At 34.7% G+C, this 24978-nt stretch overlaps 1 protein-coding gene across 1 annotated transcript in view; it reads left to right on the forward strand.

Moving 5' to 3' along the window:
* LOC142349032 (uncharacterized) overlaps window positions 1-24751 on the forward strand; it is a 25340-nt gene extending 589 nt beyond the window's left edge. Inside the window, exons 2-6 of the mRNA XM_075400443.1 lie at window positions 1503-1794; window positions 10926-11077; window positions 22629-22758; window positions 23703-23892; window positions 24483-24751. Of these exons, the coding sequence (XP_075256558.1) occupies window positions 1503-1794; window positions 10926-11077; window positions 22629-22758; window positions 23703-23875 (747 nt within the window). The 3' untranslated portion in view covers window positions 23876-23892; window positions 24483-24751. The remainder of the gene's footprint in view (window positions 1-1502; window positions 1795-10925; window positions 11078-22628; window positions 22759-23702; window positions 23893-24482) is intronic.
* Window positions 24752-24978: the final 227 nt, after the last annotated feature.

Here is a 24978-nt window from a genome sequence, read left to right on the forward strand (position 1 = left end):
GTTACTGAGTTCTTTTTATGGTCATTTAAATTAACAAGTAATTTAAGCTCGTTTCTGTTAATTCTCCCCCTCCACAGGCCGTTTTGCACCGCCCCACCTATATATCCTTACCATACGGTTTGCAATTCAATAAAAAGAATATTTGAGGTATGATATGCTCAAACAATAAAAAAATATGAAACAGATGTGTTAAAATGACAGCAATAACAAACAACAGCAAGAGCCCTCTGAGATCATGATATGGAATATCAAGCTAAAGCAATTACAACTTTAGGAAATTGGTCAAAACGGAAACTTATTAACCAATTTTAATAAAATAAAATGATATGAGTAAAAAATTTTAAATGAAGCATTTAAATTTACACATTAAAAAAAATACAAGGGCGGGAGGGTCTTATGGCGTGCGGGAGGGAGGGAGTTAGGTATAGTTAGGTGGGTAGAAAATCCCGTTTAAATCCGTATTTCCTTCTAAGGAAACTTTTACGCTCAGAATTTTTCCACCGAGATCATTTTATTGCCCCATCTCCGATTAGTATACTGAAGTTTCTGTTTTTCCTAAAGGTAAGAGAAACGATTTTCGATTTTACTTACTACCAACTGCATTCCTGATAAGTTTCCCAATGGGATTCCTGATCAAATTTGCCAAATGGGAAATAGGAAATTGGCAAGATTTTCAGAAACTTTGCACCAGGACGTCATTAATTGCGCTTCATGTATTTTCTACAAAAACAACAATGATACAAGACAGAGCCCAACAGTATAAGTAATATTTAGCTTATTATTTAGGTTTTCTGAAATGTTTGAATATTACACGACTATTGTATTTAGAACCTTAGGAAACTGATACCAATAGTAGTTGGCTCTCAAATTGACATTATTTTTGTTCTTCATCAACTTCAGACCTTAACATTCAAATATTGCTCGACTTTGATATTGGAAAAATCACAAGTTAGTTGAGCTTTCTTAAAGAAGAGAAAAGGAATACTATCATTGACTCCAGCCGTACAAATTTCGCTAAGAGATTTAGAGTACATAGTTTATCACTAAGTATATTCTTAACTTCAATCGTTCTTAACTACAAAGTTACAGTGATTTATACAACTGAGCGACTAATTTTCTCAACCAGATTGTAAGTCAATTAAAACCCAATGAAGAACCAGGCCAGCGTAAAGCTCCAGATTCAGGCGATGCAGATCAAGTTCCATTGATATTCTTGAGCAGTCGTAACATGAATAATGCGTGTTTTTTTAAAAATAATTAGACTCTTATCGTCACCAGAAAGATTTTTATCGAAATGTTTTTCTCGGACATAACTGAGAGCAAAATTTCGTTCAATTTAAACTTGATGCCGAACCCGAACATACACCGTTATCAAAACAAGTATCGACAGGTAGCAAAAATTGTTTCTTTTTCTGTGTGGGGTGTAAACAGTGTGGCTATACAATTGGGGGGGGGGGGGGGGGGGAATTTTTCATAATATAAATTATATTACTTTATTTAAGATATGGTTCCGAAACAATATTTTCGGAGGGGACCAACTCGCATACAACGAATTGCTTCTCGTAAAGTCTTGCTACTTTTTGGAGTGTTCACGACTTCTGAACGAGTACAGTGTCGGACCCGTTCTCTCCTTTCTCGCCTTTGAGCGACTGATTGTGGTCGTGTTCCCATTCAGGGCAAAACAGATATTGAACCGATGGGTGTATATGGGGGCTGCAGTCAGCATACCCGTTTTCACAGTCACGGCCACGTTCGGAGTTTTGAGAGATGGAAATGGAGATTGTGGGTGGGAAGGTTTGTAAATTCAATATAAATGCTCAATGATTGCAAAAACATGCAAGATCTTGCTTTCGAGGCAAAATTGGACATCTCTCAAGAGCCTGCTAAGCTAAATTTTCATGTCAAGTTTGGACGTTTTCTCATCAGATCTTGGAAGAATAACCAGGTTCTAGAAACACATGCAAAGATTTTGCTTCTTTGCAAATTTCATGTTATCTTGCTAAGAATCCTATTACCATCTTAATCAAAGTATTTCAAGTTTGAGTTAATTGAGTTAATTGTACTTTTAAACAGATATGCTAGCGGTTTCAAAAACCATTTTTTAAACTAATTTCATAAAATTGTAATAGTTACCACAAAATGTAGTTTGAAAATGATTATTATGAAAAGATTCACTCTCAACTTATGAAAAGACCATTCTCGACCCTAAAGTGGTATGACAAGACAGGTTTGAAACAAACAGCCTATGAAATGGAATCAACTCAGCTTTAACGAACAGCTGGGTCTTTCGCTCGACCAAAAACCTTATGATTGACTTTTGCTAGACAAAAACACACTGGACTTAAGCCCGGTGAAAAAAATTTTGAGTTACGAAGAGTGGGTCGAGCAATTGTCAAGTCATGATCTGAGGAAGAGTCTTTTAATAACTCTGCATTTTGTCTCAAAAATTTACCCGCAAGTTTATTGCTCACTTATGGTTAGAACGTAGTCAGCTAAATTATAGCGCGAACAACTCGGCAATCAAAAATCGGATTGTTTCCGTTTGTGCCCCCCCCCCAGCTTAGTGGGCGCATATTATTTGCACCCCCCAGACGCCATATTTTTACATAATGATTTACAATGTATTGGCACGTGCTCTGTAAATGGGGGCGCATAACTTACTGGGATTGGGGGCACAAACGGAAAAGATCCCAAAAATCTTTAACAAATTTATATTTCCTAATTTTCGAAGGAAAAACGAATAAATATTTCCACTTTTTCATATTTCATCATGGATATTGCGAATGAAATCATTACAAATAAGCTAAAAGCATATAATATTTAACCAAAACATAACAACGGCCCCCAAAATTGTTTAAACCCTTCCGTTGAAAAACGAAATTAAAGCAGCACTACCGTGCTTTCCTTTGTTTACCTTTAGCGCGGTTTTTTGATTATCCAATTTCGAATCTGTATTGTGTTGTTCTAATTGTTTCGACACTGATTAAACATGACAACAAGAGTTTGTTCGCGTGACCTAAGATATAAACTTTTAACGTTTAGACTTATAAAAAAGTTTTGATTAGCTAAATTATAGCGCGAACAACTCGGCAATCAAAAATTGGATTGTTTCCGTTTGTGCACCCCAACTTAGAGAAGCATATTATTTGCACCCCCAGAAGCCAAATTTCTACACAATTTTTTACTATGTAATGGAACAACTGTGTATCTGGGGGCGCATAACGCAATGGCGGCACAAAAGGAAAAGATCTCACAAATCTTTAACAAATTTAAATTTTCTAATTTTTGAAGGGAGAACGAATAAATTTTTGCACTTTTTCATATTGCATAATGGATATGGCGAATGAAGTCATTACAAATAAGCTAAAAGCCAAATAATATTTATCCAAAACAGAACAACCGCCCCCAAAATTGTTTTAAACCTTTCATTGAAAAACAAAATTAAAGCAGCAGTACCATGCTTTCTTTTGTTTACCTTAAGCGCGGTTTTTCGATTATCTAATTTCGAATTTGTAATGTGTTGTTCTAACTCTTTTGACACGGATTAAACCCCCTGAACAAAAATTTAACTGAGAAACTACATTGAATTGCTAGATGTATAGTCTTGTATCAACCCAATTATGGTATTAACTATGGCCAATTACTGTGTCGTACACAATCAATATTGTGTTTTGATTTTGCAATTGTGTTTTCATTTTGCAATGCGAATCCCTATTAAAATTTCTGTTTAGTGTACTTTTGCGGTGAGTGCACTCAGCACAGTTTTGTATTTGGATTCGCTTAGCAAATCGCCTATCTGACACTTGTCTATTTTATTCAGATAGTAAATACGACTGACAAGAAATAAGTTAAATTGAGCAACTGTACGCGAGGTGCAAAACTAAGAGAAAGAAAAGTTATAACAGTTAGCAATTCAGAAGTCATAACTAAAAGTGATACATGATTCCCAGGGCGGGAATTTGGGCAACAAACATAATGTGTGTATTAAAAGTGGTAGATACTCAACTTAAAATGACTTTTTGATACGGCCTTCAAAATTACGTACAACATTAAATAAGTACATCGTATAATAATTTTATTGCACCAAATAAAATGATTATGAACAACATTTCTCCCTTTTTAGTGAAAATTAAAATGGCATGAAATGAAATTTTTAAAAAAAATTGTATATATTAATACTTATTCACCGGTTAAATAGTTATCAACTATATATCTACTAGTTATCATAGCCAGTCATATGTAATAGTATATCAATTTTTAAACATTGAGAATTTTGTTTACATATCCTCCTCATCAAGTTTATGCTCATCTGGAAAACTCTGATCTGCTGGCCGAATGCAGGGGTCAGTAGGCAATCCTCTCCTATGACGGGCGAGGGGTATGGATTTGGAATTGGCTCTAATCGAGTCGCAGTGTCCACAATCGTCTATATCACTGAAAGTTGTACAGATGCCACATCACCTGCACGGCGTTTCATGAGGGGTTGTACAAAGCTCGGTGGGCACGAATTGGTCAACTCAACAGATAAATGTTCATTATCATACCCGTAGTTTTTTGGGCTCTTAAGTATCCTTTTTGTTGTACGTGGAAGAACTTAGCGCATTGCTTCCACTGGTGCCGAAGTAGAGGGTATAATTAATTCCGTACGTTGGCTTGTTTGGAGCGGTGCAATTATTACTTCAGAAGTGTTATTTCGTTGATCGGGATTGATTTCTAGTTGTGATGTTGTCTCGGGCGGTACAAGGTTTGCCGGCACTTTTGGCATTCGCACTCGCATTGCGCGAGCAATATTCGATTTGTTCGGTGAAACTCCGCTTCCCGTATTACGTTTACGATGTTTCATCTTTCTATCACCTTTCTGAACTCCCGTGAATTCTTTGTCGATTTTTCGTGTACTTATGGCCCTCTACAATTTACATAATCCATCAATTGCGTTTTTCGCTCATCGCGGGTTCCAAATTTGTCGATATCACTATTCCTGACCGTGACTTCCAGCTTCTCAGGTTCACGAATCACGGAGGTATACTGGTCAGACTTTTGCACCACAGATCCTGGGGATAACATTTCGTAAAGCCCGTCGAGGTTCTTTTTCGAGCGTCTATTGGGATGTTTCCTACGAGCGATGTTGAGTTGCACTGTGTGTTACTTGAGGGGTATAGGACGATGTGCTTTCGTTGTGAGCAGGAAATGTGCCTCATTGTCTCTTGCAAGTCGTTCGCGGGAATGAGCGTACTTTGGGGCCTTGCACATATTCCTTTCAATTTCATCGTCACTACAATTTTGCCCCAATGTTCTTCTGGTAACAATTCATTGGGTGTGAATGTCTCTTCGTCTAAATAATGATTTGATAATTTTTTCTTAACTTAAATCAGGTGAATGTGGTTTAGTACTTATGTTGCTAGGCGGAGTATTAGCTTTTTGCCCAAAGTGTGATTCGAGTGGCGAAAACTTAATAGTTTTATGTTTACATATGCAGAGCTGGTAGATGATTGATTTTAATGCTGCTTTAATGGTGAACGAACTTAATTTTTTATTTGCTTCTTTTATACATGCCAAGCGTTGTTTAATTGTACTAATTAACCGTTCTATTAAACCTATTGCTCGATTATCACTTGCTGGTGCTGGTATTAGATTGATATTATTTTTCGTACACAATTTTTTTACTTGGTTCCCTATAAGGCAGCGAAATTGATCTATTCGAATGAGGAACTCCATGAATATGAAAGTAATTATCTAAAAATTTATTGATTGATGCCTACGGCATCGTTGGGTACAAATATACATATACATAGTTGGGTATCAAACTCCGCTTAGCAACATAAGTACTAAACCACATTCTTCTGATTTAAGTTATGAAAAAATTTTTAATCATTATTTAGACGAAGAAACGGTCACACCCAAAGAGTTGTTACCAGAAGAACATTGAGGAATAATCGTAGTGACGATGAAATTGAAAACAATATGTGGAAGGCCACAAAGGACGCTCATTCCCGCGAACGACTTGCTGGAGACAATGAGTCACGTTTCCTGCACACAAATCGTCCTGAAAGCAAATCGTCCTATACCCCTCAAGGAGCACACAGTGCAACACAACATCGCTCGTAAGAAACATCCCAATAGACACTCGAAGAAGAATCTCGACGGGCTTTACGAAATGTTATCCCCAGGATCTGTGGTGCAAAAGACTGACCAGTATACATCCGTGATCCGTGAACCTTGGAAGCTGGAAGGCACGGTCAGCAAGAGTGATATCGCCAAATTTGGCACCCACGATGAGCGAAAAAAGCAATTGATGGATTATCTAAACCGTAGAGGGCCATGTGTACACGAAAAACCGACGGAGGCCAAAATTCTGAGCCATACAAAAGAATTCACCCGAATTCAGAAAGGCGATAGAAAGATGAAACATCGTAAACGTGACACGGGAAGCGGAGTCTCATCGAACAAATTGAATGTTGCTCGCGCAATGCGAATAAGTTTGCCAAAAGTGCCGGCAAGTCTTGTACCGCCAGAGACCACATCACAACCAGAAATCCATCCCGATCAACAACATAATACTTCTGAATTAATAATTGCACCTCCCCCAACAAGCCAACGTACGGAATTGATTATACCCTCTGCTTCGGTACCAGTAGAAGCAATGCGCCAAGTTCTTCCACGTACAACAAAAAGGACACGAAAGAGCCCGAAATATTACGGGTATGATAATGAAGATTTATCTGGTGAGTTGACCAATTCGTGACCACCGAACTTTGCACAAAGCATCTGTACAACCTGCAGGTGACATGGCATCTGTACAACCTTCAGTGATACAGACGATTGTGGACACTGCGACTCGAGTAGAGCCAATTCCAAATCCATTCCCCTCGCCCGTCATAGGAGAGGTATCGCCTACTGACCCCCGCATTCGGCCAGCAGATCAGAGTTTTCCAGATGAGCCAACACTTGATGAGGAATATATGTAAACAAAACTCTGAATGTTTAAAACTCGATTTATTATTACTTATGACTAGCTATGGTAAACAGTAGATGTATTGTTGATAACTATTTAACCTGTGAATAAGTATTAATATATAAAAAATTGTTATTAAAACTTCATCTTATGCAGTTTTAATTTTCACTAAAAAGGGAGAAAAGTTGTACATAATCATTATATTTGATGCAGTAAATTTATTATACGATGTATTTATTTAATGTTGTACTTAATTTTGAGGGCTGTATCATAAAATCATTTTAAGTTCAGTATCTACCACTTTTAATGCACACATTTTGTCTGTTTCCCAAATTCCCGCCCTGGGAATTATGTGTTCACATTTAGTTATGAATTCTGAATTGCTAACGGTTATAAATTTTCATTCTCTTAGTTTTGCACCTCGAGTATTTTGTACATAACCATTTTATTCGGTGCAATAAATTTATTATACGATGTACTTATTTAATGTTGTACTTGATTTTGCAATGCGAATCACTATTAGAATTTTATTTGAGTGTACTTTTGCGGCGAGTGCACTTAACACAGTTTTGTATTTAGATTTGCTTAGCAAATCCCCTATCTGACACTTATCCATTTTACTCAGATAAAAAATACAACTGACAAGAAGTAAGTTAAATTGAGCGACTGTAGTCGAGGTGCAAAACTAAGAGAATGAAAAGTTTTGACAGTTCGCAATTCAGAAGTCAAAACTAAATGTGAACTCATAATTCCCAGGGCGGGAATTTGGGCAACAGACATAATGTGTGAATTAAAAGTGGTAGATACTGAACTTAAAATGACTTTATGATACGGCCTTCAAAATTAAGTACAACATTAAATAAGTACATCGTATATTAAATTTACTGCACCAAATTAGATGATTGTGTACAACATACTGCTAAAAAGTTTGAGCTACGAGGACTCGAACCTACTATCTCCAGAACCGACGCCACGAATGCTACAGTTGCACCAAAGCTCTGGTCAAGTGCAACTTTGTTAGCTTGATATACCATAAGCTGGTTTATTACAACCAAAGAAATGCACAACTCGAATCTTGATATTTGGTCTCCAATGAGTTATATTAAGCCTTTGAAAGATATTGTTTTTAGGAAACAGTTTTTCGTGTCAAAAGATGTTTTGATAGGTATTTAGTTGATTATTTGACATGATCCAGGCGGTTCAAGAGACTATTTAGCTCTGGTTGGTCTATCCTTGATCGACCAGCAGGCATTTGCGCTGGAACAGCAGTAGTATAAGATAAATCCGTGTGTTGGTATAAGGGTAGGGAGAGCGGGGGTGTTCACAGACTCTAGAAACCCCCCCCCCCCAATTTTTGGTCCACGAACGGTAGAAAAACGCTCCCCCTAATTTTAGGTCCACGAACGGTAGAAACCCCCCCCCCCCCCCGCCTAATTTTAGGTCCAAAAATTTCATTTGATTGCGATGAGTCGCCATTATAGGTAAGAAGCTGACCAATCACATTCTTTTAAAGTAAGTGGCCCCCCGTATACTAACACACGTCTTTCGCTTATAGTACTTATAGCAGTGTCTGAAAAACAAAGTTTAAGCTCAGCAGAACTTGACTCTTAAAATTGTCTGGTCAGTTGTCTGGGCCAGAGAAGAGATCATTTGGTCTCTTTCCTTCTGATCATGGATGGCTTAGAGTGCACGTCCAACACAGGAACCGTTTCGAGCGCACAAAAGTGATTGGAGGTTTACGACGCACGAAGACTTGATCACGAATTTTTTATGTACGAAATTCTCATCAGTGAGAGCTTTGAAAGCGAGAATGTCTTGACCTTGTTTTGGGAGCACTCAGTGACTGGGTTGCACTGAAGACTCGATGCCAGTACCCCCCTCTCCCAGTAAGGATAAAATTTGCCCGGTATTTTTTAAGATAAATTTCACTAATTTCCCGGCGGAAAATTTACCGCGGAACCTGACATGAATGACATTTAATGGTCACTTAAAGGACATTTAAAGGAAGTTTTTGGGAAATTAACAGGGACACAGAAACCATTGTGAGCGTACGAAAGTCTGAATAGAGACCATATCGCTCTGGGAGTCTCTGATCGGGAGTTCTTCTGACCTTGGAAGCTCTGATCAGAAACTTTTTATATCAAGACGCACTAATTAGAGGATACTTGAATATGGGAAAATCTGAGCAGATTATTTCAATCTGGGATGCTGTGATCAGATTTTATTTTCATCTGCATTGCTCTGATTAGAGATTTTTGGGCACTCTGATCTGAGATTAGTTCAATGTGGGGTAATCTAATCAATAATAATGTCAATCTGGGATGTTCTGATTAAAAATTATTTTGATCTGTGATGCTCTGATTTGAGATTTTTTGTATCGTTGGCGCTCTGATCTGAGGTCGTTTCAATACACAGAAAATCTGATCAGAGATTATGTCAATTTGAGATTCTCAGATCAGAAATCATTTTTATGTTCTGGGATGTTGGGATCAAAAACTATTGTCCGTTTCCAGTATGGCGTCATCTCAATGTGGGGAAAAACTGGTCAGAGATTATTTTGATTGGAAAAACTCTGATAAGAGGTTTTTTTGCATGTTTTTTATCTGAATGTTTGATCGTTTTGGTTTGGTTGAGACCGATCCGAAATTTTGTCCATCTGACATATTCGGATCCAAATTTATTTTGATCTGGGAGGCTCTGATTAAAGTTTATTTTATTTCAAGTCATTTGAATGTGGGAGAACCTGATCAGAGATTATGTCAATCTGGGATGCTCTTATCGGAAGTAATCTCGACCTGAGATGCTCTGATCAAAATTTTTTTCCAATTTAATGTCATTCGCGATGTGGAGAAGTCTGATCAGAGGTTACTTTTAACTGTGAATATCTGATTAGTCTTTGTCTCTTGGACGCTCAGATCTGAGATCGTTTCAATGTGGGGAAAATCTGGTCATAGATCATGTCAATTGGGGATGCTCTGATCAAGAACCTTTTTGATCTGGGACTCTATGATTACACATCGTTTGCTTCTTATACGAAGTTGCTCCAAAGTGGCACAATTTGATGAAAAATTGAGTCAATCTTTGATGCTCTGATCGGAACTTAGCTTGATCTGAGATGCTCTGATTAGTTTTTTTTGTTCCTGATTAGAGGTCTTTGTAATATAGCAGAAACTGATCAGAGATTGTGTCACACTGGGATGCTCTGATCAAATATTTTTTGATATGGCATGCTCTGAATAGATGGACATTCTTGGAGGCTCTAATCTAAGATCCCTTCCGGAACTTATTTTAGATCTGGGAGATTAGATTGATTTCTGTTCAGGAATAATTTTGATCTGGGTTGCCTTGATTCTTGTTTTCTGGACTAATATCATTTCAATTGGGGGGGGGGGGGATATGAGCAGAGATTATTTTGACCCGGGAGCCTCTGATTAGAGATTATCTGTTTCCAATGTGAGGTTTTTTAGATGTGGGAAAATCTGATCAGTTAGTGTGTCAACCTGGGATGTTTAGTTCAGAATTAATATTGATCTGGGATAATCTGATTAGAGATTTCTTGTTTCCGATTCGAGGCCATTTCAATGGGGGAAAAGCTGTCGAGTGAATATTTTGATCTTGGAAGCTCTGATCTGTGGTCATTTCAAACTTGGAAAATCTGAGCAGAGGTTATGTCAATCTGGGGTATCCAAACCACAAACTATTTTGATCTGGGACGCTTCGATCCAAAAATATTTTTATCTGTGTTGCTCTAATTAGAAAATTGGAACTTGAACTGTGATCGGAGGTCATTTCAATCTAGAATAATCAACCTGATCAGAGACTTTTTTGATATGATCTGAAGCTATTTAGATCTTGGACGCTCTTACCAGAGGCCATTGTTATCTGTGACCTCAATCTGACTGTGTAGTAACTCTAGTTAATGCAACAGGAGGTCATAAAAAAATTGCAGTTTCATTTTTTGTTTTTTTTGCAGGTATTGGAGGCTGGTACCGCAGCGCAAGAGTGAAGTACTGGGCCGACTTATTTCTGTTGTTTCTAATCCCTGCAACGTTCTGTATCATCGTCTACTCCTTTGTTGTCACGCGGCTTCTCAAAGCTAACAAAGCCAAGAACAAGGATGAAAAGGTAACCCGTGCCCAAATCCATGTGTGATGAGTTTTGAATACTCAAAAAATGAGTTTTCGTCTTATCCCGGTTGCATGGCATTATACCCAATGCCATTATACCCAATTTATTCCCTCTGATCTTTTCGTTCAATAATCCGAGTGCAAATTAGCACTCAGTATAACAAGCATGTTTTCTCATGATTAAAATGATAATTTAATTCCAAGTTTGGTTGTGATAGTTTCATATCAAGTCCCATGGACCGCTGAGGTATGGCTATGGCCCGCAAGTCATGTCCGATAATGGAATAAAAAAATAAAATGCTAAATAATCATTCTGGCAGTTTCAATGTTACGATAAGATATTGGATAAGTTTTGCGTATTTTGTCGCATTGGGTATATTGGCATTTTGTTTTTTGTCCTGAAATCTTTATCCCGGTCACTCATCATAAAACTTTCATTGATTTCATGCAGGGTCATATATGATTTGTATAAATTCCAGATTGATATACAAAAATAAATTATGCAAGATTTCCAGGATATCATACAAGAATCATACAAAAATGTTGCACGTTGAAAAGTTGTAAAATCTTTATTTTCAGAAGAAAATGGAAAAATTGCTTAGAAATCATAAAAGAATCATATATGATTTCTTTGGTTTCATATAGGTATTGTACTAAGAAATCAAGTATGGACAATATGAATTCATATATGATCCTTGTATGAAATCAAGGAAACTTCAACGGGGATGTGTAATTTATTTTGCTTCGTTTTCATGATAACCGCTATTTTGAAGAGATTGTTATGGGAATAAAACGCTACCCTTCAATAGTCCCAGTACTACAGACCACAAGCACCATATTTTTGCTGTGAAATTAGACTTGCCCCAATTCTCAAAAGTATAAGAAATGACATGAATAGGTCCATGACTCAATTTCCTAATCGATTCATGATAATGCAAGATTATGCAGAACCTTGTAATAATTTCTTGCAAGATCTTGCAAGATTTACAACAGATTTTGCAGATTTTTTTGCTTCTTAAACTACCCTAAACAACCAAAAGCGAAGCCTAAAAAGCCGCAGACTTCATGTCTTATCCTAATTGTCTAACAAAAAACCCGTTCCTATCCTAGTCCTAAGTGCTATGATTGAGAAGAAACTCTGGAAAACAGGTAAAATTTCAAATTAACAGAAACAACACAATTAAAAAATATTAAATATATCATATCGAAAAACCATATTTCACAAAAAAACAACAGAAACCGTCAACTCTTCGCTGATCTTCTTTTTTTTATTATATGATTTTTACAAACAATTTTGTTTCTTTTCATTTTGATGCGACTGTCGTCTCAAACAACAAAATATTAGAAAATAAAAAAATAGTCTGACTTGTAAACTTTATCCAGCTGGTTACAAAAAGTAGTGAGCGTATTCAGACAAATAAGGACACAATTTTTTCTGAGTAGATTCAGAATAAAAAATATTGTCTTGGTCAATTTCTCTAATAATTTAAACGCAAATAAGTGTTACACGGTGCACTAAACCACACGCGCAAATTTCTTTTAACAACCTAGATAGAAAACATTAGCTAATTACGTTAGGTTTAAAGTCTAAATCATTCATCGTTACTGTCTTGGTTTATAAGAGTTTTTGCAAGTCGTCCGCTTACGGCCACTCTGTATGCAGTAAAAATAGCAATAAAAATTAGCATAATTTTGAAGTCTAATCACCAAAGAGCGTTTGGCTTTCGTCTACTTCAACGCCCTTAACGCGATGTGCATCTTGTCGTTATTGTTCCATTAATATGATGATCGGACAAGACGGCAAAACAGAGACTCAAAAATTGGAAAACGTCAAAAAAACATATAAAAAATACGAGTCCATCAGAATTAATATAAAAACCATCAAATGGATTTGAAGCGGCAAAATTGTTGCTTCCAATTTGATCATAATTCATTTTCTCTAAGAGCAAATGTGTGCTCTTATTTTGCTCCTCCACAGTGTTTGTGGACATTAAAGTACAGGAAATTTTTTCTTTTCCTTAAAAAAACTTATTTTATAGTACCTAAATTAACGCTTTTAGAAGACCCATGTTGATGTCCAGCAGACGTAAACATGTATGTCCAGACCAAATATAAAAGCATGAGAGGGGCACCATGGTGTATCCAATATTACAATGTCTGTAACATCAAAAACACACCAAAATTTGCACACGAACGCAAGAAAGTGGGATACTCAATGATGCCAAAACGTGAATTTTCTCCAAAAATGAATAGTTTTGCTTCAAATGAGATTGAATGATTTTCCTATAGCTCTTTCCTTTAAAAATAGGTAAATAGACAAATATTTCTTTAAACAAAAAGCGAAAAGAGTCATTTATAGCAAAAAAAAACTTGACCGTTTCTGAGCAACCTTCTAATTCTAGAGGGTTGATTATCAGTATTTCAAACTCATGGAATGGGGAAAAGGACGCCATGCTAACTCGATTTTTGCTTTGCCATTTTTGGCTCACTGAAAATTTGACTTGGTGAGAGCATGAGTAGCATCACTCAAAAACCTCTTACAGTGGAACGACTTTCTCGTATTTCAATTTCACTGAAAATATCGGAGGTTCTGGAAGCATTTTTGTCCAAAACAACGCAGCTTGGTTTACTGCGTTTGCACATAATGCTCCAACCCGCTCAACCACGTTTTCATTTAATTGACCACCAAAAGAGAAAGAGATAGAAAATTTTCAAAATTTAATTGTTGGAAAATAAGTGCGTTATCCTTTTGAAAAATCGCTTTAGCCCTAACCAAAAACATTTAAACAAAAATTCATTAGAGAGCCGATGATAACTACCATTAAGGAGTGTAGGAGACACGACAAACAACAAAATAAAATAAAAATACAAGCATTTCGTACGACGTTGAAAAGCTTAGGGAAAGAGTAAAAACAGCATCAAATAAAAAACAAAACCAAATTACATGATTTTCAACAATAAATATATGGGATCTGTTTTTGTTGGTAATATTTAACAAGTAGACATAAACCAAAAAAACAAGAAACCAAGTTAGAAAAAAACGTTTACCTGTTTTGAAAACTGTTAAACTCTACGTCATGAAGACAATTAGCTATCATCTAGAACCCTTCATTGATTTCATTTCTAACGTCAAACAAAAAAATTGAGACCTGTCATTATCGAGAATCTCATACAACTACAAGAAGAACAATTCCAAACAAAAACCAAAAAGTTTTTTCGAGGAAACGGTGTCGAATACTATAAGATCAAAAACTATTCCGTGAAAATAATCATTTGAGCCTTGTTCCGACGCCAATAACGTGATGTGCAGATTGTCATTTTTGTGTCATTAATATGATGATCGGACAAGACAGCAAAAGAGACCCAAAAATTGAAAAACGTCAAAATATCATATCAAAAATACTATTCCATCAGTATTATGGTAAAGACCATCAAATGGATTTGAAGCGCAAAAATCTCCGTTTCCAAATTAATCACAATTCATTTTCTCCAATAGCAAATGTGTATGCTGCTCTGATTTTGCTCCTCCACAATGTTTGTGGTCATTAAACAACAAAAAATTGTTTTTTTTTTCTCAAATCGCTTACTATAGAGTCCCTAAATGAAGAGTTTCTAAAGTCCAATGTTGAATTTCCAGACGTTAACATGTTTGTCTACACCATAGATAAACGCATGAGAGGGGCACCATGGTGTATCTTAAATACAATGCCTTTAACATAAAAAACACACCAAAATTTGGACATGAATGCAAGAAAGTGGGACATGCAGTTATACCGAAACGTGAATTTCCTCCAAAAACGAATAATTTCGCTTCATAAAAAAATTGAAAGATTTTCATATAGCTCTTTCTTTTAAAAACGGGTAAAAGAGCTAAATATTTTCTCAAAAAATGAGCGAAAAGAGTCATTTAGAGCAAAAAAAACTTGACCGTTTCTAAGCAATCTTCTAACTCTAGAGGGTTGCTTTTCAGTATTTCAAATTCATGGAATGAGGAAAAGGACGCCATGCTATCTCGTTTTTTTGTTTTGTCATTTTTGGCTCACTAAGAATTTGACCTTGTGAGAGCATGAGTAGCATCATTCAAAAGTTTCTTACAGTGGAACGGTTTTCCCGTATTTCAATTTCACTGAAAATATAAGAGGTCCTGGGAGGATTTTTGTCTAAAAGAAGGCGGCTCGGTATATTGCATTTGCAAATGTTGTTTCGCCCCGCTCAACCACGTTTTGATCTAATTGACCACCAAAAGAGGAAGAGAAAGGAAAGGAAATTTTCAAAAAAAAAAATTGTTTGAAAATATGTGGGTTATCTTTTTGAAAAATCGCTTTAGCCCTCACCAAAAACAATTAAACAAAAAATCTCTGGCGGGCCGATGATAACTACCATTAGGAGTGCAAGAGACAAGACAAAAACAAAATTAATTGAAAATTTAAGCATTTCGTACGACGCTGAAAAACTTAGAGAAAGAGTAAAAACAGCATAAAATAACCAAACCAAATGACTTGATTTTCACCAAAAAATATATAGAATCTGTCTATGTTGGCAATAATTAACAAGTAGACTGAAAACGAAACTAGAAACCAAAGTAGAAAAAGAACGTTTACCTGTTGTGAAAACTGTTAAACTCTAAGTCATGAAGACAATTAGGTATCATCTAGAACCCTTCAATGATTTCAGTTTTAACGTCAAACAAAACATTGAGACCTGTCATTATCGAGAATCTCATACAACTACAAAAAAGAACAAATTCAAAAAAAACGAAAAAATACTTACAACTTTGCGATGAAAAGGTGTCGAATACTATGAGATCAAAAACTATTCAGTGAAAATATTGAATATTCTCCTTTGAGCTTTTTTCGACGCCAATAACGTGATGTGCAACTTTTCATTGTTGTGCCAGTAATATGATGATTGGACAAAACGGCAAAAGAAAGACTCAAAATTTCAAAAATGTCAAAAAGTGAATATTTCTATGCCAATAACGTGATGTTCAACTTGCCATTTTTGTGCCATTAATTTGATGATGGGACAAGACGGCAAAAGAGAGACTCAAAAAGTGAAATGCGCCAAAAAGTGAATATTTCGACGCCAATAACGCGATGTGCAACTTGTCATTGTTGTGCAATCAATATGATAATCGGACAAGACAGCAAGAGAGAGACGCAAAAATTGAAAAAGATTAAAGAGTGAATATTTCGAGGCCAAAAACGTGATGTGCAACTTATCATTATTGTGCCAATAATATGATGATCGGATAAGACCGCAAAAAAGAGACTCAAAATTTCAAAAATGTCAAAAAGTTAATATTTCTATGCCAATAACGTGATGTTCAACTTGCCATTATTGTGCCATTAATTTGATGGTCGGACAAAACCGCAAAAGAGAGACTCAAAAATTGACAACTGTCAAAAAGTTATTTTTTCGACGCCAATAACGCGATGTGCGAATTGTCAATATTGTGCCATTAATATGATGATCGGACAAGACGGAAAAAAAGAGACTAAAAAATTAGAGAATGTCAATAAAGAAAAATATAAGAAATATTAAAAACGTAGTATCAACGCCAAAATACCAATAGTCAAATGACAAAACAGCAATTAAACCTATAATCTAAAAAAAAGCAATTGCTCTCTTTAATGGGATTATGATGATGAAAAAAGGTTGCAGTGGAAAATCACACTAAATCATTATGTTCTCTAAAACAAAATCTTTAAAACTGTAAGGCATTACAACCGTAAGCTTCTAACTAAAAACGGTAAACAAACTTACTTGAATCTTTTCATGAAACCAATTGTACATGTTAGTATTTAGACTAAGTGTGATGACCTCATATTAATACTTTATACAGACAGACAGAATTCACAATTTCATGAACATTTTTATGCAACCGTTGTTGAAGACAAAATAACATGTGCTTTTTGGTAAAGAAGTTATGTATATTCAATGACTTCCGTTTGCACCTAAATTTGATTTTTCAGTTTTTGAAGTTTGATTTGAAATTACTCTGTTCTGTAACTAACATAGATAAAAAAAGAAAAAAAGCAAAAAGGTTTCAAAAAAAATATACAGCACTCCATCACAATCCAAATATTTTTTGAGCTATCAGATTCCACAACACAACCGAAACTGGTCTTGCTCTTGCTGTGTCTCCTTTGAAACCCAAACTTGTTTTGGATGCTACCGAAATAGCTAAATTGAGCAAAAGTCCTTACATCAAAATTGAAATATCAATTTTGGATAATTATCGAGTTGTAATAGCAAAAAATTATTATATATAAACTGACGAAATAAGATGGTTTTTTAATACCTCGCGAGACGCCATGTTATCATCGGATTATTCAAAATGAGTCATAGGGTAACAAAAAGAGGGTCAAATTTCAAGATTTTTTTCAATTTGCGAAAACACGTTGTCGGAGGCATAAAAAACCATTAACATCAAGAACACAAAATTGTTTCATTGGACCTCATTAGAACATAAGAGAACTTTTATTAGTTAAACCTTTAAACGAAAAAAAAATTTCTCGTTATTGGGATGAAAGAAATGCAAAAATATTTCAAAAAGACAGATCCATAAATGAATCTGAATATTATTCAAAACTCAACGATGAGTCACAAACTGGACTTGCTATCGTTGCTCGGGGCTGTTGAAAACCCAATTGCTTTAAAATTTTGCATAGACCATTTTTGGCATAGAGAAATTGTAATATATAAAAAAAATTCGTTTTTTATAAAAATCTACTTAAATTAGCGAAAGACGGCAAGAATGTTATTTTCGCAAAATTTTCTGACGAGCCGGAGTTACAATTAGCCAATATCTATTTAAAGCAGGATTGTGTGAGCTGTTTTTATGTCTCAACTACCAGTCAAAATGGACAAAGTTGGCCTGGTATGCATATTTGATGCTGTTTTTCTATTTAAAAAAAAGAGAAAAAAATGCTTAATTTTCAAAAATATAGCTGAAGATTTTGCTAAAACAATTAGTTCAATCAAGTCTCCAACTCTTTTTTTTCATTAAATTTCAATTCAAATAGACTGTCTAAATTAAATTTGACATATTTTAGCAAAAATTGATCAAAATTTAAGCAAAAATGACGGGAAAAATTGAACAAAACGACGGCAGTTAGGCTAACGTTCACAAAACTTTAAACCTCCGTAACTCCTTAGAAAAAGGTTGATAGCAAAACAATTAAACAAAATCTTTTTATAATTATTCTATGGTTGACAAGATTTCTAATGATAGCACAATCCTGTACGATGAATATATCGACCGGCGAAAAATGACTGAACAAAAAAAAACAGTTCAATATATAATTCCTTCCCCTCACACTAAATTGGGTCAGAACAAACAGAAAAGGTATGACGAAAACGATAATAACTGTATAATTCGATCGAAAAACATATCAATAAATATGGGCTTCCAAAAAAAGTATGGGCTGCGCAACCATGAGAAAAGTTCGGGTTTTAACTCGAAATAGATATTAGAAATAGATATTTGAGAAACTTTTGACACCTGCTATTAACAAAGCAAAATATGCGTCTTCTTATGCTCATTTGTTGATCTTGTTTCAGAGTACCATTTAAAATTGAATAATTTTAATTAATATAGCAACCATTTTTTCGAGAAACTATTGTGGACTTCTGTTTTTGGCTAAACTTCTTGCCGTTTACAATTATATGGCAGTTTTACCGCTTTCATTAAGTTGGGTAAGTTTTGTTAATTATGCATTGGATATTTTGTCGTTTAGTTTTGATGTTTAGTTATTATGAAAATGTGGAGTTTTCAAAAAAAGTGTCTTCAAATATTTGATAGTAGTAAACTTTATCTATTGTTTTAGGCTGCTTCGATAACACTGTTTTTAAAAGTATTTTATTTTCCTATTTTTTCAGGCAGTTTTGTTTTTTTTTTCATTTTTCGTTCCTAATGAAAATTACTCACGTTTGAAAATGCATTTCTTTTTGTTCCGACCCTTTTGAGTGGGGGAGGAACTATATAGTCAAATGGATTTGATTTGTTCACTCACTTTTGGTCAATCGATATATTTATCGCAGAGGGTTGTGAGTGTTATCATAAGAAAACCCATCCAAAGCAGATTTTTGAAAAATCAGAAATTTTATGAATTTGTCTTTTCCAAGAAGTTATCGAGGTTAAAAGTTTTGAGAACATTTGAATGAATTTGATTTTTTTGTTCATTTTTTCCGTGTTTTTATGCATTTTTTAAAATTTTCTTAAAAAAATGTTGTATTGTTGTTAAAAAAATGTTGTATAGTTGACATTGTTGTTGGTGTTGATTTTGCTTTAACGATAGAAGATTTTTGTTGAATTGTTTGATCCAAACTTTCGGCCAAATTTTTGCTAAACTTTTCATATTTCAGTCCTTTTTCATCGAAAACGGCACGAACTAAGCTTCATTCTTCCACTTTATTGAAGTTTGCCACATAAAAACACCCAAAACTTCCGACACAATATTCTTTATCTCAAAGCATAGCACTTTTTACATGCGTTTCTTTTTAGAGTGTTCTTGAATTAAAAACTTCTGGTTTCTGGCAAATTTAACTCGTCAATTACCAAATGCATAATTTTTTCTGATACAAGGACTTTTTTGTCAAACTATTCACATCAATAAAGTTTGGCTTACGTGCTCTTAATGCACGATCAGCAATAGCAAGGCTAGTTTTGGTCTACTAGCTGTTTTTACTGACCAAAATTAATTCGAATTGTAATCAATTGATGTGTTTTTCTTAAAAAAATCCTTTTACGTTTTGCTGTATAAGTTTTAAGAACAGAAGAGAACAATTGAAATCAAAGCATCCGACTGCAATCTCAAGGAATTCCAGAAAAACTTATCTAGCTCATTTAGTCGAATGCATATTGTTCTAGGCTTCTTCGATAACACTGTTTTTAAAAGTATTTTATTTTCTTATTTTTTCAGGCAGTTTTGTTTTCTTTTTCATTTTTCGTTCTTAATGAAAATTGCTCACGTTAAAAAATGCATTTCTTTTTGTTCCGACCCATTTGAGTGGGGGAGGAACTATATAGTCAAATGGATTTGTTTTGTTCACTCACTTTTGGTCAATCGATATATTTATCGTAGAGGGTTGTGAGTGTTATCATTAGAAAACCCATCCAAAGCAGATTTTAAAAAAATCAGAAATTTTTTGAAATTATTTTTTCCAAGAAGTTATCGAGGTTAAAAGTTTTGAGAACATTTGAATGAATTTGATTTTTTTGTTCATTTTTTCCGTGTTTTTATGCATTTTTTAAAATTTTCTTAAAAAAATGTTGTATTGTTGTTAAAAAAATGTTGTACAGTTGACATTGTTGTTGGTGTTGATTTTGCTTTAACGATAGAAGATTTTTGTTGAATTGTTTGATCCAAACTTTCGGCCAAATTTTTGCTAAACTTTTCATATTTCAGTCCTTTTTCATCAAAAACGGCACGAACTAAGCTTCATTCTTCCACTTTATTGAAGTTTGCCACATAAAATTACCCAAAACTTCCGACACAATATTCTTTATCTCAAAGCATAGCACTTTTTACATGAGTTTCCTTTTAGAGTGTTCTTGAATTAAAAACTTCTGGTTTCTGGCAAAATTAACTCGTCAATTACCAAATGCATAATTTTTTCTGATACAAGGACTTTTTTGTCAAACTATTCACATCAATAAAGTTTGGCTTACGTGCTCTTAATGCACGATCAGCAATAGCAAGGCTAGTTTTGGTCTACTAGCTGTTTTTATTGACCAAAATTAATTCGAATTGTAATCAATTGATGTGTTTTTCTTAAAAAAAAATCCTTTTACATTTTGCTGTATAAATTTTAAGAGCAGAACAGAACAATTGAAGTCAAAGCATCCGAATGCCCTCTCAAGGAACTCCAGAAAAACTTATCTAGCTCATTTTATCGAGTGCATATTGTCGATTTTACTCTTAAAGACAGTTGTTTTCCAAAGAAACAAAGGATTATTGAGCTTTGTCACTGTTTCTTATTGTGCTCGAGTTTTAGATTAAGGTTAGCGAAACAAGTCGCATAGTCATACTAAATGTTTAAAATTTATTGATGCTTTACCTTCTGTATATTGGTTTTTCGGCTTTGATATTTAAAAATTTCATTAAAATTTGCCGCCTTTAAATATTTTCTCATCTTTGAGGCTCTTTGCCTTCTCTTGTCACATTGAAAGGTCAGATGGCACATCATTGGTGTTTGAAAAGAAGGCATACATGAGGGCATCAGTTTTTTTCAGTGAATAGGTTATTCTTTTAACGGCTCCGACAACGTCTTCCAGCAAAATTTATGGAGTGTTTCATTTTGTTTTTGTTTGTGTTTACACTTACTGGCGATGAGCAGCATCCTATTTACTGATTTCAGTTGACAGCTAAACAAGGCTTAGAGACAGCTAAACAAGGCTAAACAAATCTTTGCTGTACTTGATTTTTATCCTTTACGAAGGCACTTTAAATACAAGACGCATATCACATTATTCGTGCCAAATAAAACGCTATTGAACATTTTCTAAGGTGTTAGTACATTGATTGATTATTGTTTTAGCATCTTCAACACAGGTTTTTCAGGGAAAAAGTTTGTCTACATTTTTCGTTCCTATTGTAGACGTATGACAAATTTTGAATTTTGAAATTTCTCAATGGTTTTCTTTGAAGAATCAATTGAACTTTCAGGTGGATAACTAACGTTTTTATGGACTTGAAACAAATTGTTTTCAAAAAAGAGCAAATGTTTTTTTCAAGCTTGCTGTTTTTCTTCTTTTTTGTCCCGTTGTTTCTAAGTTTGGTTATTCGGACGTGATCAAGGAAGGCTCAATTGATAATATCTTGTTTTTTTTTTTACGAAATAGGATATGGTTTTAATGGCTTTGACGTCGTTTTCTCTCATAATATAGTTGAATTTTCCTTTTTTGTCTGTAATTGTCGTTTCTGTAGAGACCTACGACGTATAATGGATAATGAAAAGTCTCAATTTCTTCATATTGAGATACGAATGAACTCGATATCTAGTGGCTTTCTTTATTTTGAATTATTTTATGTTCAAAAATATATACACATTTTTTTAACTTTGCCGTTTTTGTTGTTTTTCTACCTGTTACCGAGTTTCATGACGGACTGGTCCCATGTTTGTTTTAGTGGAGTACAAAATAATTGGTTTAGTTCAGTTTTTACTTGACGCTATTTCGACTTTTTTTGTTATTTTTTTTAAAAAGACATTGAGTTTTGGATGTATAAAATGTTTGTTGTTGTTAATTGATTTTGTTGTTTGTCTTGTCCTGTAGTCTTAACAATGGCTGGTATCATCGGCCTTCTATTGTGACATTAATTACTTTACTAAGTGATTTGTGTTGAGAGCAGTTTTTTATGCATACATTAATTACTTTTGAACGATGTTTGAGTTTTTGAAAGTTCTCTATCACTTCCTCATTTGGTAGACAATTAAGTCATAAATTTGAATTATATGAAGCCAATGTTTGCCGCGTAACTGCTAGTTAAAGTTAAGGTTCGGATCTAGCGCTATCGGTCGTTGTTTGGTGTTTGTGCGCCTAGAAAGAGAAGTCAGAGAAAGAGAAGAGGAACCTGCTTCTGTCTAAGTGTTTCTTCGCAACCACCATTGCCTGGATCATCTGTTGGGGTTACGTCTACTACTGGGAGTCCCAATCTACACTCGAATGGAGAGGTGATAAAAACCAGAATTTTTACACTCTCTCCCTTGTGAAACGAAACTTGATACACCTTGCCTAGTCTATCAAGATCTTGATAACTCGCTTGCAAAACTTGAAGCATTTTACCTAATCTTGTTTTGTCTGATCTCAGAGGTCATTAAACTCTTAAAAAAATCTTTAAAAAATCTAAGTGCTCCCTATCGAATTGTTTGTTGTTTCTTTTCTTCTGAGTGACTAAAATTCTGATAACCAAGCTGATCTTTGCAGTAAAAACGTTATATTAACATTAAAAAATCTTGCTTAATCTTAATTCTAGCTAAATCTTATGGATTCGTGATATATCATATTTAAAGGTGCTTTTGAACTTTTACAAACGGGAATTTCTCGCCATCGCATGATTAATGTTGCCAAGATCTTGTTTCTTAATGTTCATGCAAGGATCTATTAAGATCGTTATCTTGATGTTATCTCGCTATGTAATACGGCAGGATCTTGGCAAGATTAACCATGTTTTTACTATGTTCCATATCAATGTGTATCAAGTTTCGACTCCTAGGGTTATATACGTTGATACAATAGATAGAGTCTTGGTTATCAAGTGTCCGATAAGAATTTTAGAAAAAGATTTGTTCGAGAAAGATTTGTAGAAGAAAATTCAAGACCCGCCCTAGTCATTTTAAATTGCATATCAAACTTGATCATTTAAGAATCTCTCACAATATCATCAAGTAATACATTATTCATGTAGGATATGATTTTGTGTCTTTCCCATTATAACCCCCGCCCGAGCTTAGCGGTAACGTAACGTATACCTCCATTATGGTTAACATACCATAAGGGGGCTATAATTTTGAGGGGGGGGGGGGCAACATCTGGGTATCGATAACAGCGGCGAAAAGGAGACAGTTATGGAAAAATTCAGTTCAAATTCCTTAAATTTTTGATATTTTTAATGTAGGCCTTAAAGAATGGACTGCGGTTGGATTTTTGATGCACAACACTCGAGAATTGGGTTTCCAACTCTACTCTCTGATCAACCCGATTATTTTCATCACGGTCAATCGACAGTTCCAACAGCCGATCAGAAAACTGTGGGCTAAATGCAAATGCTGCTGCAAGAGGAGCGGCTAGACAGCAGCAACGTTAAGGTCCTTCTAAGCCGATGTCAATAAAAATAACCTTAACAAACGGCGCCAAAAATTCCCCCTAAAAAGAAAGGCGGGGATTGGAAAAATTGATTGGAAAAAACAACTAAAAAGAGCTGACATAAACGCCAGAAAAATCTAAAATAAATATACAAAGTCATAAGACTAAATTAGTTGGCAACTTTTGTTTCAAAATGCCCAATGCCCAAATTCCAAATGTGTCAAAATATACCAAACAGTTTACCCTTTAGTTAAAATTATAAGAAATATAAGATGACGTAGCATAATTATACCAGAGAGAGATAATATATTGTACAAAAAAAAACAAATAATCATCACGGCTATGCTTCAGCGGCATCTGGCTTCAATATAAAATATAACCCCAACCACATATCAGATCATATTCACAGCATAATTATGATTACCCATCCATACTTATTAAGTAAAAAAAACAAAAAAAACGAAAAAAAATACGTCAAATAATTGTCCGTTTTTGAAGCCATAATTCTACAAATAATTTTTGGCCTATATTTACCGCATTTATCGGTTTCACTATAGAATTTTACGGAGGTTGTTTATTGGCGTCGGCTTAGTGTTACCCAATCTGGTCAGGGGGAATAAGAAGAAGGTATCTTGTGAGATGGAATACATCTGGGCAAATGGACTCTTTCCCTAAAATCACTTCTATTTCACCTTCTAACTACTCTTCCTCAATAACTTGAACTTTCCTCACAACGCAGTTTTCTTAAGCAGACTGAAAATTGTTTCAGCGCAATTTGGTATTCCGAATGTATATGAAAACGAAGTTTAAGTTTACTAAAGCTGTTCATTTGAATTTTTCAACAATTACTGTTTCCACATGTCTTTTTACACAATATATATATATATATATATATATATATATATATATATATATATATATATATATATATAAAACAACAAACGTAAGTCAGTCTTTTGAAAGAGAGCCCAAAAACAAGCCATAAATTAACGCTCGTGTTGCAGACCTTTATTTTGACTGTGAAATGACATCAGGAAATTAACAGACTATCAAAATCGGGTATTTGAGAACCGAAATTTCGATATTTT

The sequence above is a fragment of the Convolutriloba macropyga genome, chromosome 11, assembly GCF_964194025.1.
Source record: "Convolutriloba macropyga chromosome 11, txConMacr16.3, whole genome shotgun sequence".
Classification (NCBI taxonomy): domain Eukaryota; kingdom Metazoa; phylum Xenacoelomorpha; order Acoela; family Convolutidae; genus Convolutriloba; species Convolutriloba macropyga.